The sequence below is a fragment of the Astatotilapia calliptera genome, chromosome 11 (genome assembly GCF_964374335.1).
Source record: "Astatotilapia calliptera chromosome 11, fAstCal68.1, whole genome shotgun sequence".
Lineage (NCBI taxonomy): Eukaryota > Metazoa > Chordata > Actinopteri > Cichliformes > Cichlidae > Astatotilapia > Astatotilapia calliptera.
The window spans coordinates 2,844,655-2,864,102 of record NC_137432.1 but is presented as its reverse complement, the minus strand read 5'-3'; the positions used below and the strand labels follow the sequence as shown (position 1 = coordinate 2,864,102).

The window sequence follows — 19,448 nt, the reverse complement described above, 5'->3', positions numbered from 1 at the left end:
CCCTCACTATACCAGGTCTGTCCAGTGTCCTCTCTTGCCATCAACCCACTACCCATCGAATCAGTGATCAGTCCCCACCCAAGGCACTCATCCCTATGAGAACCCATCAGATAACATAGACCCTGGGATCACTGGAACACACACACCCTCCCACCACAGAAAGTTGGGGATTTGTGGAGGGTAGTCTAAGCAACTTAGTTATTTTATTATTGTGCTGTATTAAAAAAATCAAAAGTCAAATTTCGACTTAATTTAACTGGAACAGCTTTGAGAGTAAACTAAAAAAAATGTAATTATATCTCACACAAGATTTCTGTCTGACCTTTGTTTAAAAACTACAGGTTCATATAATAGGATATTATTTTATAGGAAACATGAGACGAAGAAAGGAGAGGACACCAGATTTCCAAATGCCAAAGGAAAACTGGAGAATGAGAAGCACAGGAAGGAACAGGAGAGAGGAGACAGTCATATCACAATTTATATCACACAGTTTTAAACATTATTCATAGCAGCCAAACGTGATTCAGACAAATGTGAGTGCTGTACCGGACAGGAAACCATAGAGCAGGCTGCACTACACTATGAAGCTGAGAGCAGGGTTAGAAGAACGAAAGCTGACCTAAAGTTATTTAAGACTCGTTTGTTTCGGTTTTTGGAGCGACGTCATTCACACGCCCTACCAGTTGGTGGCGCTAATGCACCGTTTTGTTTGTCAATCGCTAACAAACATCAAGAAGACGAAGAAGAAGGTAAAGCAGAAGAACGTTAGGACGGTGGCTCAGTAGCCCGTGAATGTGTATTTGTTAGTGCATAATCCCATTCCTCTTTAGTTAGTTAGTACTGTTAGCGTGGAAGTGGGTTGGTGGGTTAGTGAGTGGGCTGAGAACAGCAGCAGAAACGGGCTCGTTGCTGGTTTAGCTCGAGCCTAACGAGCTAAACATTACTTGTTAGCTTGTAGCCCAGTCGGTGAACGTAGGCGGCGTACAAACTCCAGCTGAAGGTAAGGCTTACAGCGGCCAGCCGTGTGCAGACGGAGGCGCTTTTCTGAATGCAGCTGTTGTAGCGTTGAGCTCATGTTGGCTGTTTTTCCCACAGCATGGCGCTCAAGTCCGGCGAGGAGCGTCTGAAGGAGATGGAGGCTGAGATGGCGCTGTGAGTACGAAGCATCCTCACTGCACACACCGCAGAGCTGTACCAGCACCTCTCCGATTACGTCGCAGGTTTTTCATGTGACTGTTTGCATGTCGACGCGAGGATGCACGAGTGTGTTCCTCTGGCCTTTCTGTGTTAGCAAGGTGCTTCACTGAGACAGTATTCAGTCAAAACACTTCACTTTAAATGTCACAATAACAACATTAAACTAGTGCTGTGGTGCCCATTTGCCTAACAAGCAACAGATCCCAGTTTGAAGAGACACAGATGCGTGCAGCGTGCAGGTAACCCCTCAGGCAGCTGTGCAGGAAAATCCCAGCTGACATCAGCATCCAGCCACATTCAAACTCGGTGAAATCTCCAGTTTTCCTCATTCCGGTGTTTGCTTTGAACATCAGCAGTCATCTTGATAGTCTCGACAAAACTAAATGTATTGAGTAGATAATTGTATTAAAAAGCAGGTGAACACTTGTACCTAACAAAACGGTACTTGCACTTAGAGCTGCTGCCCTTTCTCTTTACTAGTTTATCTGTGAGCCACAGATTACTCCCTTTGCTCTTCACTGTCACGCAGGATGTTTCCTGACTTCTATTCCAGTTTATTTCCACAGCTTTGTGTAGATGCAGTCAGGGAAACATTATTTGAACCCCAGCTGATTTTGTAAGTTTGCTCACTAACAAAGAAATGATCAGAGTATAATTTTAGTGTCGGTTTATTTGAACAGTGAGAGACAACAATAATCTAAACAATGCATTTCAAAAAAGTTACAAATAAATTAGTATTTTGATGAATAAAATAAATATTTGATCCCCTGTCAATCAGCAAGATTTCTGCCTCCCAGGTGTATTTTATGCAGGTAACGAGCTGACATTAGGAGCCTTCTCGGCTCGTTACCTGCATGAAAGAGAGCCATCCAGAGACGCAATCAATCTGTCCAGATTCCAAACTCTGCACCATGGCTAAGACCAAAATGTTTCCAAGGATGTCAGGGTGAAGATTGTGGACACTCAAGGAATAGGAGTAGGCTACAGGACCATCACCGAGCAGCTGCGAGCATAGCATCCTGCTCGCAGGGTCTCTCTGCTCAGGAAAGCCGCCGTACAGGCCTGTTTGAAGTTTGGCACTGAGCGTCTCAATCTCAGAGGACGATTGGGCGAAAGTGTTGTGGTCAGATGAGACCGAAATTGAGTGTTTGGAGGAGGAAAAAATGTCAAAAATGAAATCTAATACAAACATCACTCTGCTTCTCTAGCTTTGAGCAGGAGGTTCTCGGTGGGCCAGTACCAGTATCAGGAAGTCCACCTGTCATGGAGGCAGTACCTGTAGCTCTGGCTGTCCCAACAGTTCCAGTGGTGCGACCCATTATAGGAACCAACACCTACAGACAGGTTTGTGTGTTATAAAAGGATTGGTCTCGATGTGATTAATAACAACAGCACCCTCTCTCGCTCACACACTCCGTGGTCTTTCTCAGGTCCAGCAGACATTAGAAGCCAGAGCTGCAACTTTTGTTGGACCTCCACCACAAGCCTTTGTGGGACCAGGTAAAGACAAATGCTCACATGGCAAGAGTGTCACCATCCAGTAAAAGTCTTCCTCACCTGGAAGCACGCTGACAGTTAGATCTGCTGCTCGTGGTTCGGTCCGGCTGCTTGCGTTTGTGTTTCAAAATATTTGGATGGAAACCAAAGCTGATGAAAGCTGTAGCTGGAATGGATAACGATATCAGCTGTTTCCTCAAAAAAAGTACTGGAGCACTGTAACCAAAATAATTTCCCCGAGGGATCAATAAAGTATTCTGATTGTTTTTGATGCATGTTGTGGTGCTAAGATTCATTTATGACTGACCAAAGTTTAGAGGCTTAAGCAGTATTTCAGATGCCGCCACGCTGCGCTCTCTCTGCGCTCACTCCTGCTCTCTCTGTGTCAGTTCCTCCAGTACGACCTCCTCCTCCCATGATGAGACCGGCTTTTGTTCCACATATTCTGCAAAGACCAGGTAATTTTTGAAGACTTGGTGTTTTTGCCTTGTGGGTGTGTCTGAACATTACATGTAGCATATAGTGTATGAAATCTGCCTTATTTGGAGCAAACAACATGCAGACTTGATGTTTCAGGACAGGGTGTTGATACAGCACAGGCTGATCACTCAAACTCCAGCTGAAGACGGAGTTTAAAGGAATCTGCTGAAAACACTCTAAGACACAAACCAGTCAGATGGGTTTGCAGAGTGTTGCGAAGCATTGAAATGGTTTCATAAACCAGTGTAGATGAAGTTTGTCCCAGCTGAACATGGATTGTGGGTTGGACTCTGTGTTGTCAGGTGGTCCGAGGCTACAGATGATGCGTGGTCCTCCAGTAGCACCTCCTTTGCCACGACCTCCTCCACCTCCACCCATGATGCTCCCTCCTTCCCTGCAGGGCCCAATGCCTCAGGGACCATCTCAGCCCATGGCTGCTCCACCTCAGGTTCACAAACACGAGTCTGTGTGCAGACTGCTTCATGTCTTACTGAGATCATGTAAAATGGACGAGCGCCACCTCGAACCCTCTCGTCCAAATTTGTCTCTTTCAGGTTGGTGATATGGTTTCGATGGTGTCAGGCCCACCTACGCGACAAGTAGCCCCACTTCCTGTCAAACCAACACCGTCAATCATCCAGGCAGCACCAACTGTGTACGTTGCTCCTCCTGCCCATGTTGGACTAAAAAGAAATGAAGTTCACGCTCAGAGACAGGCCCGAATGGTATTTTGATCCGTGCATGACGCACACATTTGTTTTACGCTGGATTCTTTCAGATGTACAGAACTTGTAGTTTCTGAGGCCTTGTGATCTGGGTGTTGCAGGAAGAACTGGCAGCGCGGGTGGCCGAGCAGCAGGCTGCAGTGATGGCTGCAGGTCTGCTCAGCAAGAAGGAGAGCGAGGACAGCGGCACGGTGATTGGACCTAGTATGCCGGAGCCTGAACCCCCCCAAACTGAGGTGGATTTCTGCAAAACACTTTGCTCTTTACTTTGTAACGAGGAGCGAGAGCCCGTAAATATTTAGACTGTGAAGCCATGTAGCAGGCGACGTGCTGGCAGTAACACTGCACGTGCCGCCGTTTCAGGGGTTATATGCATTTTTAAAATACTGGTGAATGGAAAACTTCTACGTTAAGTGCTGTGGGCGTAGAATTATAAATATTATTCTACAGCTAATTGCCTTCAACATCTAACATCGTGACCCAACCAATATGTGGGGACATTTATGAGTTTGCACATTTACAAATGAGATATTTATTTATATGAAATAATGTGTAAATCAGTATCTGTCACAGATTTGGGAATTTCTTTTGTTTAAGTTTACATTTTAGTGTTTTAGGTGCTGTTACAAATGATAAACAATTAACATAGAATGGTAAACAATATAAAACAATGTTTATAAGGTAAGTATTTAAAATCAAAATGCATACAGAGTACATTTCAATGAAAATATTTTGAATATTACAGAAGTAGAAGTCAAATATTTGCTAATTATCAAAGCAAAACAAATGTTCAAAACACCTGGATACAAGCTGTTCTTTAACAGGACCATGCTTTGCTTTGCTGTTAGCGATAACGCTAGCTACCCACATAGCACAGCATTAGTTTGTTGTTATGGCCCTCTGGAGCTGCCGCTGCATTAACAGTGATGACTGAGTGCTCGTCTCAGACTGGATAGTGTGGAAAAGTAAATGTCTTCTTTCTAATAATTGTATTCAAAAAGGTAAACTTTCATATATTATTAAATGTAAAGTAAAATATTTAACGATTTTTTTTATTTTTGTTGACTGTGGTTCATCAGCAGCATATCAGATTATTAGAATATATCATCTTTAATGCTGCTGACTGTTGTCCAGATGATGCTTGACAACAGCAGTTTCTACCCAAAGTTAAACTTTTTGTGTGTGTGTGTGTGTGTGTGTGTGTGTGTGTGTGTGTGTGTGTGTGTGTGTGTGTGTCAGCATGTGGAAACTACTACTGAAGACAAAAAAAGGGCAAAATCGGAGAAGGTGAAGAAGTGTATCCGCACAGCTGCAGGGACGACCTGGGAGGACCAGAGTCTGCTGGAATGGGAATCAGGTGCAGCTCCACCAACTTCACTAACAGTAATAACAGAACAGAGACAGCTCAGTGTCATTGTTGGTTTTTTCAGTTGAGTGATGTTCTTCCATCAGTTGAATGCAGCTAAAGTAAATGCATTTAAAAAAAGGTGTGTTTCAGTAGCCATGGTGATTTTAGTTTTTCATGTGTAACATCAGCAGAATTGTCTCCATGTTGCAGATGACTTCCGTATTTTCTGTGGTGATCTTGGTAACGAGGTTAATGATGACATACTGGCCAGAGCCTTCAGCAGATACCCATCTTTCCTCAAAGCTAAGGTCGGGTCATTTGTCTGTTCGTCTTTCTTTTTTCTTCTTCTCCTAACAAAAAGACGATAACTGAGTTAAAAATGAATGACACGCTTTTAAAATAAGATTAAAATGTTATGGATAGATGAGATCAAATTAGAACAATTTAAGTTGTGTAGAACATGACGAATATGGAAATGATTCAGTCAGAAGTAATCCTGTGTGGGCGGTGACCTCTGACATTTAGTTGTATTTTCATGAGAAATAAGCAGCAAAGTGCTTGGAAGGAAGAGACGAGCGGAGACGCCTCAGGTGAAGGAAAACGAGAAGCTCTGTAAACTGTGGAGCTACTCTGACCAGTAAAAACACAAACAACTGAGTAAGCTTCAGATTTCATCAACTATATTTAGTCGACTAAAACTACATAAATGTACGTTTCTAAATTTTGATTGAAGCTAAATTAGATTTTAGTCAAGACACTCAAATGAAATCATATGCTGTCAAATTCAGTTGGATAGGATATCAATTCCCTGAACATTTAACACATACGCTGTAGGTAAACAATGTCTTCCATCTGGATTTATTAATATCTGGTAACAGATGAAAGCAGAGTTGGAGACTCCTCAGCTTCAAGCTGTAAACGGTTCATGTCGTCCTCCATGAAAGAGCCTTTATGGCAGCTTATATTAAAGGAACGCTGTTCAAGAGGCAGTAAAAACCTTCATGTTTGTTGTTTGTGCCTCAAATGTAACAAAAACCTGAACTCAAGGTTTTCTCAGGGGAAACCACTGATCTGGCAACCAGTGGATTTTCAGGGCAGGTGCACTGGTTTGACCTCTGACTGGGATTCTGCGAGGAGTTTGCAGAACCCCAAAATATTTTACTGTCATCTGCAACAAACTCCTGCTGTTGGTGCAAGGAGTGGCTGCACCTGCTCGCTCGGAGTATGCTGTTTCCTCCCACAGCCCAAAGGCATGTTATTTAATTAGCAAATATTAGGGTGCGTTGGGTATAAAGTACTGTTAAAAATACAACTTCTCTGTGGAAGTGTCTCGTGTCACCAGTTGGTGGGTAACATGAAGTCATTACTAGGGCTGGGCCATATCATACCGTTCACGGTAACACCGGTATAATGTTGGGCAACGATAAGAAAATGAAATATGGCGATAGAATATGGGTAAAACGCGCATGCGCAGTGCCTTTGTTTTCATACGCACATGGCGGAAAAAGCATGGCGGCGAATGAGAAGGGAGAAAGCGGATCGTTGAATGAAACCATGAACCAGAACTGGTTTGTAAAAATGCTGCAGCTTCACTGGTGTGGAACTGGTTTAGCTTTCGTCCGTCAGATACACAACAAAGCACTATTTTTGGTAGCGCATGCTAGCGGGCCGTCGTTATTACCGCGTTGTTTGGAAAATACGGCGCACTTAAAATCAATACTTTGATTTTTCTGAAAATCGACAGAGCCCCTTATAATCCCGTGTGCCTTATGTATGAACTCTGGTTGTGTTTACTGACCTCGAAACCATTTTATGTACACGGCGCTCGAAAATCTGTCAGATGTTTCAGTACGACTTTGTTGAGCTACGAAGCCGCACCGCTTGATGGATTGTCGGAGCCTTTTGGTTAAACTGTCAGACAGGAACTTGCATTTGCACTGTTACATTTTTATATAACTTTAATGCACAAACAGCTGCTTGTTTCAGTGAAAATACATTGATGGGTTTTTTTGCACTAATAAAGTTGTGGAGTTGTAAAGTATTTTGTGTCAATTATATCGTCACTTATATCGTTATCACAAATTTTCAAATGTATATCGTGATAAGTATTTTGGGTCACATCGCCCTGCTCTAATCATTACTGTGTGTCAGCAGGTGGTCAGGGACAAACGGACTGGAAAAACCAAAGGCTACGGTTTTGTGAGCTTCAAGGATCCAAATGACTACGTGAGAGCCATGAGAGAGATGAACGGTGAGTCTCACACAGGCTCTCGCTACAGCTGTTGTTACAGGGCATTTGGTACCATCCTGGCACTCTTACACTTCTTTCCCTCTGTTTGTCCAGGGAAGTACGTTGGTAGCCGTCCCATCAAACTGAGGAAGAGCATGTGGAAGGACCGCAACATTGAAGTGGTTCGCAAGAAACACAAAGAGAAGAAGAAACTGGGCCTCAGATAGTTTCCAGTTTGTGTGTGGCCTCAAGGCCAGACTGTGAGATCATGACCCGGTCCATGGACTCATAACTTTGTTTTCCTTCTAAAATAAAACCAATATTTTTAAGATGTTTGTTTTACGTGATGTGCTTACATTGTATCTCTACTGACTGCCATTGTGATCAGTTTATTTTGGACGAGGCAGTGGTTCCGTCTCCCTTTGGCTTGGAAAATTATTGGAGGGACTTTACAATAATGATTTGGTGCAATATACAATTGAACTGGAAGCCATGAGAGAAGGCTCTGCAGAGAACAACTCAAGAGCTAAAGAGGGAAAGATCCTCATGACAATTCAGGGCTGACGAAATAAAGAAAATCACTTTATAACCGCAGAAACACAGGCCTACGTCTGAATGTTTTTATTAATAACATTGGCTCAATGAAAAGGCCTCAGCATGTGACATGGTTAACTGTCAGCATCTACAGGGAGAAGTAAAAGCTGTTACTTACTGTCATGGCAGGAATTTAAAGGCTGGATGCACACGCTGATTTTTGAGGGAAGAGCTTTATGACGGCGCTGCAGTAACAACTCGACTGGTGTATGTGCAGGTTACATCAGCTTATCTTTATCAGCAATTACATTCAAAATAAATGCAATGAAACAAAAACAAAGATCTTAAATGTCAGGTGGCAAGTTGGCCATTTAAAGTGAAACGTTCTCATATCTGTGTCGCCACAGACCATCCAATAAAAACAATGGGAACAAAGGCTGCACAACCTGAAGCAGCTGCGCGGTGACATTCAGCCGTGTTAACACAATCTTGAGTTACACAGGCAAAAATATAAAGTTTCAGATGCATCTTAGATTCAAACCGCTGCAGCTGACATCAGTGAGCGCACTTTTTCCAAACAACGTCAGATATGTCTGGATGATTCAAGGCATTACAGGTGGTAGAAGATTCAAGCCCACATGAATCCCATGATTCATAGCAACCAGCTTCATCATACTACAGTTCCCAACAACTCCTCCACAGCTGTCCGTCCACTGAAGATGACATCATTCACTGACACACCATCGTAACAGGAACCAGTCAAGGACAGGGCTAGGTTATTGTTCTTTATGAAGCCACGCATGGACTCTGGGAAGTAGACAAAATAGCATTAAACGATTTGTCATCACACTTTGTTGATGTTTAATATTTAAACGGATTCATACTCACCAACTCTCTGAAAGTGTCCTTCATAGTACTGAGGTATGCAGTCCTGTTGAAAAGATGATCAAATATAATTTATCTCTGTTAAAGTAACTCAAAGTGCAGTATTGGTATCTCTCAACCAGAGGCCTGGGAGGGTCCTGTGCAGGATCTCAGCAGTTCCTAAGACTGCGCTCTTATGCACACAGATCTGGGATGTTGTTCCCCGGATCTGCTGGAGCCACTCGCCTAGCTTGGGGGTCACCGCACCGAGTGCTCCGATTACCACTGGGACCACTATTACCTTCACCCTCCACATCTTCTCCAGCTCTTCTCTCAGTCCTTGGTACTTCTTGAGGTTTTTGTGTTCATTTTCCCTGATGTTGCTACCATTCGGTATAGCTACATCTACCACAGCTGACAGAACCTCTATGCTATGAACCCATACGCAAAGGTTCAAAGACTATCCAGCACATATTAGCAGGACATCCCAGTTATGCTGCAAACAGCTGATTGCAGTTCTTGCTGCCAATGGTGGCACAAACAGTCATTAGTTTTCAGGTGGAATGACTTCCTCCAGTCAAAGGCAGGAATGTTTGGATGGCCTTTTTCTATTAATAAATGAAATCGTTATTTCAAAACTGCAGTTTGTATCTGTTCGTCTGAAACATGTTTACATGACGATATGCAAAAAAGTTATTGTCCTTCAGAAATAGGAAGAGATCCCGCCATGATGACATCCGACTGAGAGATCATCTGACTCCTCGTGTGGCACAGTCGTGTGTGTGTGTGTGTGTGTGTGTGTGTGTGTGTGTGTGTGTGTGTGTGTGTGTGTGTGTGTGTGTGTTATATAATATGTGGGGTCATACCCTGTGCAGAATCACTCGACTCCAGCTGGGTGCCGCAGTGACTCCGAGGTGGCAGCGCACCGCCTCAGTGGCTCTTGATAAGAGACGCTCCGCTGTTGCAGCTTCTGGAACCCCAAACTCCTCCTCGAACCAAGCCCCGCCCATCATTACCTAGGAAACATGATGAAAAGATATGACAGATAATCACATGTGAAATGAGTGGAAGTGTTGTTGTCATTATAAAAGCTGAGTTCTTCAAATACTATGAAGATATGCTTCAGTGCTTCCTGTAGTACCCCCCCCCCCATTAGCACAGGATACTCCAAAGCAGTACATGAACAGCGACAGTTCATGTAAATTCATATTCTCATTCTAAGTTAACGAATCCAGTCAATCTTCCACGTTCCTTAGATCACCATGAGCTGGATGAGAACCTGCACAGTTATACTTGTAAACAGGTGATCAGGCATCCAGTCCAAGTGTTTCTGGGAAAGATACTGAACACCAGATTATCTCTGATGCATCCATCAGAGCAGTGTTTCCCAACCACTGTGCCATGGAAGACTATCTGGCTCCACCTGATTAGTACTGTAAGCAATCAGTGTGAGTAACAGTTACATTTTATTCCACTAGAGGGCAGCACAACCACCTGCTCTAAATGTGCTGCCAACTGCCAGTAAAACAGAAGAAGACGAAGAAGAAATGACATAATAGTCATGCTGTGAGACGTAATAGCAACAGATAAATGTCTGAAAAGAAAAAGTAGTGTAACAAGAAAAGACGACCATGATCACAAATCAGTATGAGCCACAGTGAAGATGCTGGCAGGCAACAAATCTTCCACAAGGCTGCATCGACCAACTGTTACACACAGAAACACACTGTGAGAGTGACGCAAGGTGTTGTTCGTCTGTACCGTCAGTCTAGTAGTCTGTCCATCTGGTCTGTTGTGCTGAGGGAAGGGAACAGAGTCATAGACCACCCCGAGCAACCCTCGGTCCTCCGATGACGGGACGAGGTGACCAAAACCCTGCCAACACACACACACGGACGCACACAGGTTTGAATAAGCTTGTGTGCAGTCTGTCTGATGCTCTTTTCTCCAGGAATCAGAAAAGAAGTCAGTGTTTGCACTGGAGGCTTCAGTGGCTCACAGAATGAAAGCGATGCTTCAATATAGTTTGTTTTTACAACAGTGAAAATCTTCTTGTATCTGGTAATCTCAAAATTCAAAGAAGTGTTTTTTGTGCTCTCCTGTATTCTCACCATTACAGGCAAGATGGAGCCGTCATACTCCAGATTGACCACAGCTACTGTTACTGAGGAGATGTCCTGCAGCTGCTGGGTAAGAGGTTGGCAGGAGCGGGGCAGCACTGAAGAAAGAGCTGTGAACAGAGAAACAAGGGCTCGAAAAAGGAAACTTTTAATGTCATCCTTCAAATGATCCAGAACACTTGGTGTCACACAGGCAGGTTTTCGAAATGGGGTCGCCGTCGTCTTACTGGAGAACTTGAATGCTTACATGTTCATAAAATCGACCAGCAGTTGGAAACCATCCTGCCATTTAGTGCTAACTCAGCGGGTTCAGCTGCGACTGATGGCCTGAGAAACAGTGCGTCATTACCAACGTGTCATGATGTAAAACCAGCGAGCTCAACCATCAAAGCTGAGAGGAAGCATTCTTGTGCGTTTGAATTCAAAGGAGATGATGTTAAAATGGATGTGATGATAAATCTGAGTGAGACTAAGTGAAGTGTATCATATGTGACAGGATTTCTACACTAAGAATGAAACAAGAAGAAAATGTCATGAAGTTACTTTGAAGTTTAAAGCTTAGCTCTGACCCACGCGAACGGTGCGGCTGGATGTTGGGCAACAACAGTGATTGGGTGTCCAGAAAGAGACGCCAACGTTTATAACAAGCACCGCCCAGCACTGTGGACGTGTGAGTGGATTTGTGATTTTTCCATGTTAGCGTAGAAATTCAGGAGGATTTGGATTTCGTCTGTTTGTGTCTACAAAACTACTTCCAAGCGCTCGACTCCTCGCCGACAGACTACATCCACATAGATGTGGCGTGTCCTCTTCTTCTACCTCCCAGAGGTCAGAACAAAGTCCGCATTAGTTCACAGCAAGCTCGTTAAATAAGTATGATTTCAATCATGTCACTGGTTGCTTCTGTGATTCTTACCATTTGATTCAGCTTTTGATCTTTTTAAAATGCTTTAATAAGATATTTGCATTCAAAAGGTCTAAATTGTGGACATTCCCTTTTAACCCTTTGTAAAACAAAGCTAACAATGAGTATTGAACTACATTTGTATAAATAGCTCTTACAGGTCACTCCAGTCTCCAGTTAACAGACCCTAGTGGGTCAGCTTCCCGAGCCACTAAACTAAACCTAGTCGTACTGCAAGAGCAGCGATCTACAGCGGCGCTGTCGCTGACGTTTCTGCGAGGCTGCTCGGGACCCCGGTTGTGGTCAAAGCGAGCGGGGTAGACACCTGGAGGAGAGCGGCAGTCTGAACTGGTCGAGTTCCCTCACCCGTCGGCTGCACCTAAGTTTTGCAGCGGCTACTGAGGAAGAACCGAAGAGCAGAAATAGGACTTTTTAAGCTGACGGCCAATCTAGACTTCCTGTGTCGGAGTGCTGGTCCCACAGAGCAACAATTTCAAGAGCACCTTTAGAAATACACGTAGGAAATGATTTTAGCCACTGTACAGTCACAAGCTGTGGGTAGTGAGAGAAAGGATGATGTTACACAAAGCAGTGGAAATCCCTTACAGCTGTTCAGGGAAGCTCAGAGTGAAGCTGCTGTTGCACCATCAGTGCTTTACAATCATACTTGCCTTTAGCAGGCAGTGCAGAGATGATGTGGTCGGCTGATAGGACTCCATCCTCCAAACGGACCTGCAGACACACGCAGACAGACACACGCAGACAGACACACGCAGACAGACACACGCAGACAGACACACGCAGACAGACACACGCAGACAGACACACGCAGACAGACACACGCAGACAGACACACGCAGACAGACACACGCAGACAGACACGTAGACACAGTTAACTTGTGTAGACCAAATAACAACATTACTACCCTGATGTTCAACCTGCTGGTGATGCAGAGATAAGAAGAGATTGATCTGAGCTCCCTTACAAAACCTCATGGCAGCACAGTCCAAGTTCACATCCTTCTTTCTTACGGTCGTTACTTCCTCGTGCTAGCAGGCGAGGGAATCAGAACATTACACATTCAGGAAATGTGAAACCTTGCAAGAAGCAAACAAACTGCCATCCCCGACACTACCATGTCTGATATGATGGTACCAACATAACACACCACTGCAAACCACCTAAGGTTTAGTTAAACGTCTTTAACCTCCGCACTAACCTGCCAACCAGAGGCTGAAGGATCAATCTGCTTAACAACAGCCTCTTTGTGAAGTTGCACTCTCCCACTCTGTTGTAGGTTCTCTGCAATGGCTTCTGGAAACGACTGCATGCCCCTCTTCAACGACCACTGTGCCCACGACTCCTTCTTAGATCTTTTAGCCAGAGGGCCGCGGGTAATCACCTGAGCCTCACCTGCAGGTTTCAAACATACAACCTTAGTCCTGCAATAAAGACAGCACACTTCACTGGTAGCACAGAGGAAAGTGAGACAGCCTGAAAACGCTGAATCCAAACAAATGATGACAGCACACAACAACCATCTGTTAGCATCAATGCAGGCAGAAAAATAGCCACGAAGAGCCAGCGTGTAGAACCAGAGCTCAAATCAATTATTTGATTTTATGAGGCTAAACACAGACGTTTAATCCTGACAAACACGTCAGAAAGTCCTGGGAGTGATTTTAAGATCAACTGGAAGTGCAGTGCAGGTAAATGGTTGCACGTACTGGGAAACTGTCAGAAATGGTCAGAGTGGAAGTGTTGAGTGTACCTGAGCCCAGCAGCATTCCCAGGACGATGGAACCTCTGTGCTGCTCTGCGTTGTAGAGGACAGGAAAACAAGAGCGCACACTCAACTTCCTGCAGTCCCCAGCAAATACACCCCGACACAAGCTGTCCACAGCTATGTCTGCTAACTACACACACACACACACACACACACACACACACACACACACACACACACACACGTTACCTGTTTAGTTAAGTGAATCTTATGTAATTACTGTTAGAGACTAGCTTCACGTCTTCCTTACTAAATACACTCGTGTTTCCAAATGATAATCCTCGCTGCATCATGAGTGTGTCACCTCCCTCATAAGGAATGAGATAAACAGCTGTCAGGTATCTACACCTGCTCATTCAGACTTTGGTTCAGTCTGAGTTTTTGCCGGCCTCCTGGTCACGCGTCAGCTCTTTGCTTCAGAACCTTTAGATGTGCCTACAGGGGTCACTGGGTTGAATGTTCAAGCAGCTCTAATCTGAATAACGACTGGGGTGCATGATCAGGCAAGCACACGGGAGTTTCCACTTTAACTGAACGGCTGCTGCGGTTTTGTTTCTTTTAGTAAGGAGTTTTTTTGTGGGCCTTTGCAAAAGCAAAAGTGCAACTGAAAAACATTTGTCTGGGTTTGATAACATGTAAGTATATTGCTGATGAAAGGAGTCTTATTGAAGTTATTAAATCAGCGAAGTTTTTCCAGACTGAACATTTTGAGACTGACATCAGGTCACTTTTGTTTGGGTTTCTTGTTGCTATATTTAATAATAATAATAATAATAATAATAATAATGGATTGCATTTATATAGCGCTTTTCGAGAACCTCAAAGCGCTTTACAATGCCACTATTCATTCACTCTCACATTCACACACTGGTGGAGGCAGCTACAGTTGTAGCCACAGCTGCCCTGGGGCAGACTGACAGAAGCTGCCATATCGCACCATCGGCCCCTCTGGCCAACACCAGTAGGCAAGTAGGGTAAAGTGTCTTGCCCAAGGACACAACGACCAGGACAGAGAGCCCAGGGATCGAACCGGCGACCTTCTGGTTACAGATGCGATTCCCAACCCCCTGAGCCACAGTCGCCCCCGTTAGCTGGTGTTAGGTCAGTAACTTGCTTTCAATGATGCCGTTTGATTTGTGGCTCCTGTTGCATCTCTGTTTTTGCCATGTTACCACAGGTTTATTGAAGCGACTGTGTGTGGGGCTTGTTTACTGACACAAAGTTCTGCTCACCTCCTTTCCTAGCCTCCTCGAAACGAACGAATGGACTGACTCGTCGTCGTTCTTGGTTTTATTCACCAGGATCTCAGCAGCGACGCTCAGCAGCAGCGGCTGAGAGAACGGTGGGACTGTCCGCACAATCCCACTGAAGGAAAAATGCACAAGGAGACGGAGAGGAAGACGGAAAGTTACAGGTTACGCTTCGTGATTTCATTTGAAATATATGTATATTTAAACAGCCGGTCGACATTCAGCAGCACATAATGCAAAATCAATGTTTGGTTGATTCAAATGTTTGTAAACACTCACCTGATTCCTGACGGCATCTTGTGCAGCTGACCATTAACATACAGGTATCTGTTTCTGGAGGCAACGTGGCTGTAGCTGACCGGCAGGATCTCCTCTCCAAGACCCAAATCATCCACCTGCACACACAGACACACACACACACACACACACACACACACACACACACACACAGACACACACACACACACACACACACGTCCAGGTTTCAGTCTGTCGTGGTCAGTTCAGCTCTTATCAACAGTTGCTGTGATTTGGTCTCAGTGTTGCTGTTATGATATGAACTCACCATATTGAGCGTGTTGGAGCCCACCGCCCCTGCAGGTCGAATCCCTCTGGGTCCATGTTCAAACACTGCTCCATCTGATCTCCGAGTGGACCACAGCCAACCTCCAAAACGACTGCTTGCCTCTAGAAGGATGACCTGTTTGGATATTTAGGTTTAAATCCTCTCAAGATGTGCGCAGCAAAGGCCAAGAAATGAAAGACAAGTGAAACGGAGGTAAGAGGCACAACATTTCATATAAACATCTTAGTGACCTTCCTGAATCTTCATTTGCATATCTCATGTTTTAGATGTTCCTGGAGGACATAAAGCCCTGCACCTGCACAGGAAGTCCTTTAATCACTACATCCTTTCACACTGGACGCAGCCCTGAAACCCACTCGTGTCTACAGGTTTCGCCGCACATTAAGTTTCCTGCTGCGCCGAGGAAAGAGCATCACAAGCACAGATGTGGAGCGTGATATACTCGTGCATCGACCACGGTGCGTGGCGATGCACTTTCCCGCGACCAATAGAAGCAAAGCCTGCAGAACATGAACGTTCTGCACACGTCCAAGTTTGGTCAACTTTTCCACATACAGGGACCTCCAGAGTCCTTTCAACGGCTCCGTGGACCTCGGGGGACTATTGTGGAAACGACACACTCTTCACTAGTCGGGACAGTTTCAGAGCTTTAGTGCTGATGAATGAGTGATACATGTTTTATTAAACATTTGGATATAAAACGACACAGACCCTCGTAGTGGATACAACGAGGGACACAATTTTTTGAAATGAAGGAGCATCTCGTACACGCAGAGCAGCCGCAGAGCAGCGCGCTCAGCGCAACACAAAGTTGGGTCATTCGCTGTAGCTAGCAGTGAGGTCAGCGCACTGATGTGAAACAGCCTTCTTATATAAAGTGTCCTGAGATAAGTGTTAAATAAAAGTGAACAGAACTGAGCACACAGGACTTCCTGCCCGTCTTAGCGGAGGACATTTTACCTAACCACATCTCGAGGTTTCACTTCCTGGTTTGATGAGGGTTAGAAAAATGAGGGGTAGGGTTTCAAATCCAACTCTGGACTAAACAGGGAGCCAGTAAAAGAAGCTAGTGTGGGGGAAACACCACCTGCCTTTGTTCCTGTACTTACACTGCAGCACGTGGGATCCGCTGACTCCCTTTCAAGCGCGCTTTTCAAACAGCGCGACAATAATGAACTTCAACCAGTAACAAGCAGGTTTTCAGCTCACAGGGTGTTTCTAACATCTGCCAGATGTAATAAGGGTGCTCGAGAAACTTGCTTCATACATGGAGGGTTTTTGTTCCCAGCTTTTTTCTCCTAATCAAACAAAGCATGTGTTACCTTGGTAACCTGGGGGCTCTTGCACAGGTAGTAGGATGCAGCCAAACCCCCAATCCCTCCTCCAAGGACAGCGACTGTTCTCATTGGCCAACTGCAAACACAAATGAAATCAAGAAGAGTGAATAGAGTGAATATGCTCGTCCGGTTTTTGGACACACGTTTGTTTTGGGGTTTTTACGCCACCATGGTGAACGTGAAATGAAGAACCGAACTTAAAGGTTTAACATTAGAATGACTGGATTAACCATCCATCTCCAGACCTCTTAACTCTGCTCTGTTGTGAGATTCTGAGGGGAAGTGAAACACCTGCTCATGTGAGCTAACAATCCTATATGTTTAATTCAATATTAGAGACTAAAGCTGAACCTCTGCTTCATGGCAAACAGACTGTAGGATAGACAAGCTGTGAAACATACTGATGGACCTGAGCTGGGGTGGAAATTAGGACCCACCACTGGCCAAATGTGGGTAAATTTATGAAGTGGCGTGTAAATTTAAAACAACGCACAAGCCACCGTGTCAGGTTTAAATTAAGTTACGGTGTTCATACTGTGTTACATCAGTGTGTGCAGGTACACATGTATGATACACTGTAAGAAAAAATGTACTGTACAGAAATGTAACAGAGTTAATTAATTAGTTAGTTGGGCGATCGTGGCTGAAGAGTTGGGAGTTCGCCTTGTAATCGGAAGGTTGCCGGTTCGAGCCCCGGCTCTGACAGTCTCGGTCGTTGTGTCCTTGGGCAAGACACTTCACCCGTTGCCTACTGGTGGTGGTCAGAGGGCCCGGTGGCGCCAGTGTCCGGCAGCCTCGCCTCTGTCAGTGCGCCCCAGGGTGGCTGTGGCTACAATGTAGCTGCCATCACCAGTGTGTGGATGTGTAAAGCGCTTTGGGGTCCTTAGGGCGCTAGATAAATACAGGCCATTTAAGAATAAATGATACAATTCATAAGGTTTGGTTGTTCTGGCCAAATGTTACACACAGAAACTAGCGGCTGGTAAAATGTTTGGAAGATTTTTATTTCCAGCCCCGACCTGAGTGTAGCTGATAGCCGATAGCTGGTAAAGATATAGCCGACAGTTGGTTTATCAGGCCTCTCACTCTGTCACCCTCCACCCTGTCAGTCTGTCAGCAGTCTGTCCAACCGCCCACCTTCACACAAAGAGCCCTGCAGCCTGGCAGGAGGCTTTTTGTGTAGTTGATACTTAACAGAGCAGAAATAAAGGAAAGAATTCCAATTTTCTGTCCTTGGTGTGTCGCCTTTATCCTCAGTGAGCTGTCATTTGTGAGATGTGGTGAAGCCAGCCGCCTCTTATCTGACGCGTAAATGTAAGCTTCGGGCACGCGCCTCTCCTTCAGTGATGATCAGACTCACACACGCGTATGCGCGTGCACACGTTGCAGAGTCTGATTGCATCATATTCATATAAAATCATCCTTAACAGTTGACGTGAAACTTTCAGCACATTTTCTCTCATCAGTTTCATCTCAAACTGCTTTAAAAACTGTAAACAATGTGATGTCATGATGTGACGTCATGTTAACATTTTATTAAAACTCATCTGAATTTTTTTAATCATGTTTCAGCACAGATGTGAGCATAACTGCCCTTTGGTTTTTTTAATATCGCAGCTGACAGACATGAACCCAGATGTTACCGGACCAGAGGAACGACGTGCAGAAAGTTCCACAGCAGGCGCGTTTCTACACCGTGTTGAGCAATCAAAGCGCTTCACGTAACTTGTGCAGTCACACCAGCACAGGTGGCTTAGCTAACTAACATCTGCACACATCCCGTGGATGCATCGGAGACGAACACGGGTCAGTATCTCGCATGCAGACTAGGCTCGAACCAGTTCTGCCACCTGAGCTACAGCCACCCACGCGCAATGTGTGCGTGCGCGAGTCTACAGACGCTGCCGCACAGCCTAGTGTAGACGCGCAAGAAGGTTTACGCGCCGCGTAAACATGTCAGCAGAACTGTGGCACGCTGCTGACATTTCCAAACAACCCGACGACAGGTCACAGTGGAAAGTGTGAACGAGCGTACTTTGGCAGGTGGACGATGCCCAACACCATCCCCGTGAAACAAACACGCGGGCTGTTACAGAGTCTGCGCCAACAGCGGGCAGAGCCGCTTCACGGTCAGCGTCCTGCTGCCAAGCTCGGGCTTACCTGTAGACGAGGCACGGCAACGAGTCCGCGCTCCGCAGCCTCCACTCACGACTACAATAACGCTTCCGACTTGTTCTTGATTTTACATTTTTATTGGCAGCTGGCAAACAGCTGAATGGTGCATTACCGCCACCAACTGGTGTGGAGTGTGGTCTGGGTCTCAAATCCAAACAGCTTCCCCTCTCTTTAAAACTGAAATAAGGCCTGATGACCTTTGATCACAAAGGTCCTATTTGATGTTTATGTTACTGAGCATGTTTCCTCCTCTCCACAGTAGTCACACTCCCCGTATTATGTTTCCCCATCATGAGTAGTGTAGTGGTCAAACCAGTATGTCCAAATCTCATTCTTGATACGACCACCTCCTCTCTCCTACTCCGTCCTGTGGCTCCCATCCTCCTTTGAATTCTACACAGCCATCGTCTC

At 45.1% G+C, this 19,448-nt stretch overlaps 2 protein-coding genes and 1 long non-coding RNA gene across 6 annotated transcripts in view; 2 read left to right on the top strand and 1 right to left on the bottom strand.

The window, feature by feature from the left end:
• Positions 1-19,448, top strand: part of LOC145431714 (uncharacterized) — a 196,955-nt gene that overhangs the window by 106,154 nt on the left and 71,353 nt on the right. The gene's annotated exons all lie outside the window — the stretch shown is intronic.
• rbm42 (RNA binding motif protein 42) lies at positions 696-7,809 on the top strand. 3 transcript variants are annotated; one of them, XM_026183447.2, is made up of 12 exons: positions 696-752; positions 1,099-1,155; positions 2,409-2,544; positions 2,631-2,700; positions 3,087-3,155; positions 3,480-3,625; positions 3,732-3,902; positions 4,004-4,138; positions 5,142-5,259; positions 5,461-5,558; positions 7,405-7,501; positions 7,595-7,809. In XM_026183447.2, the coding sequence occupies exons 2-12, from the start codon at positions 1,100-1,102 to the stop codon at positions 7,705-7,707; spliced, it is 1,209 nt and encodes a 402-aa protein (XP_026039232.1). In that variant the 5' UTR covers positions 696-752; position 1,099; the 3' UTR covers positions 7,708-7,809. The 3 variants fall into 3 exon arrangements, with proteins under 3 accessions (XP_026039232.1, XP_026039231.1, XP_080163864.1); XM_026183446.2 differs by having other exon boundaries at positions 715-1,003; XM_080307738.1 differs by having other exon boundaries at positions 727-1,003; positions 5,142-5,285.
• On the bottom strand, positions 8,087-19,145 carry ppox (protoporphyrinogen oxidase). 2 transcript variants are annotated; one of them, XM_026183445.2, is made up of 13 exons: positions 19,023-19,145; positions 16,848-16,938; positions 15,505-15,639; positions 15,219-15,334; positions 14,922-15,054; positions 13,675-13,819; positions 13,123-13,316; positions 12,574-12,634; positions 10,990-11,108; positions 10,640-10,753; positions 9,745-9,894; positions 8,903-8,945; positions 8,087-8,821 (listed from the first exon to the last, which is right to left on the bottom strand). In XM_026183445.2, exons 2-13 carry the CDS (start codon positions 16,929-16,931, stop codon positions 8,685-8,687), a joined length of 1,431 nt encoding a protein of 476 aa, XP_026039230.1. In that variant the 5' UTR covers positions 16,932-16,938; positions 19,023-19,145; the 3' UTR covers positions 8,087-8,684. The 2 variants fall into 2 exon arrangements, with proteins under 2 accessions (XP_026039230.1, XP_080163862.1); XM_080307736.1 differs by lacking the exon at positions 19,023-19,145 and adding an exon at positions 18,898-18,941.

Bases quoted from the DNA above. Each gene is read 5' to 3' on its own strand.
- rbm42 (XM_026183447.2), top strand. From the start codon at position 1,100: ATGGCGCTCAAGTCCGGCGAGGAGCGTCTGAAGGAGATGGAGGCTGAG. The intron at 4,139-5,141 runs GTGGATTTCTGC...TGTGTGTGTCAG, and splicing joins CTGAACCCCCCCAAACTGAG to CATGTGGAAACTACTACTGA. The intron at 5,559-7,404 runs GTCGGGTCATTT...GTGTGTCAGCAG, and splicing joins CATCTTTCCTCAAAGCTAAG to GTGGTCAGGGACAAACGGAC.
- ppox (XM_080307736.1), bottom strand. From the start codon at position 18,926: ATGGTGTTGGGCATCGTCCACCTGCCAAA. The intron at 12,635-13,122 runs GTTAGTGCGGAG...GTGTGTCTGCAG, and splicing joins CTTCAGCCTCTGGTTGGCAG to GTCCGTTTGGAGGATGGAGT. The intron at 11,109-12,573 runs GCAAGTATGATT...CTCTGTTCACAG, and splicing joins CTCTGCACTGCCTGCTAAAG to CTCTTTCTTCAGTGCTGCCC.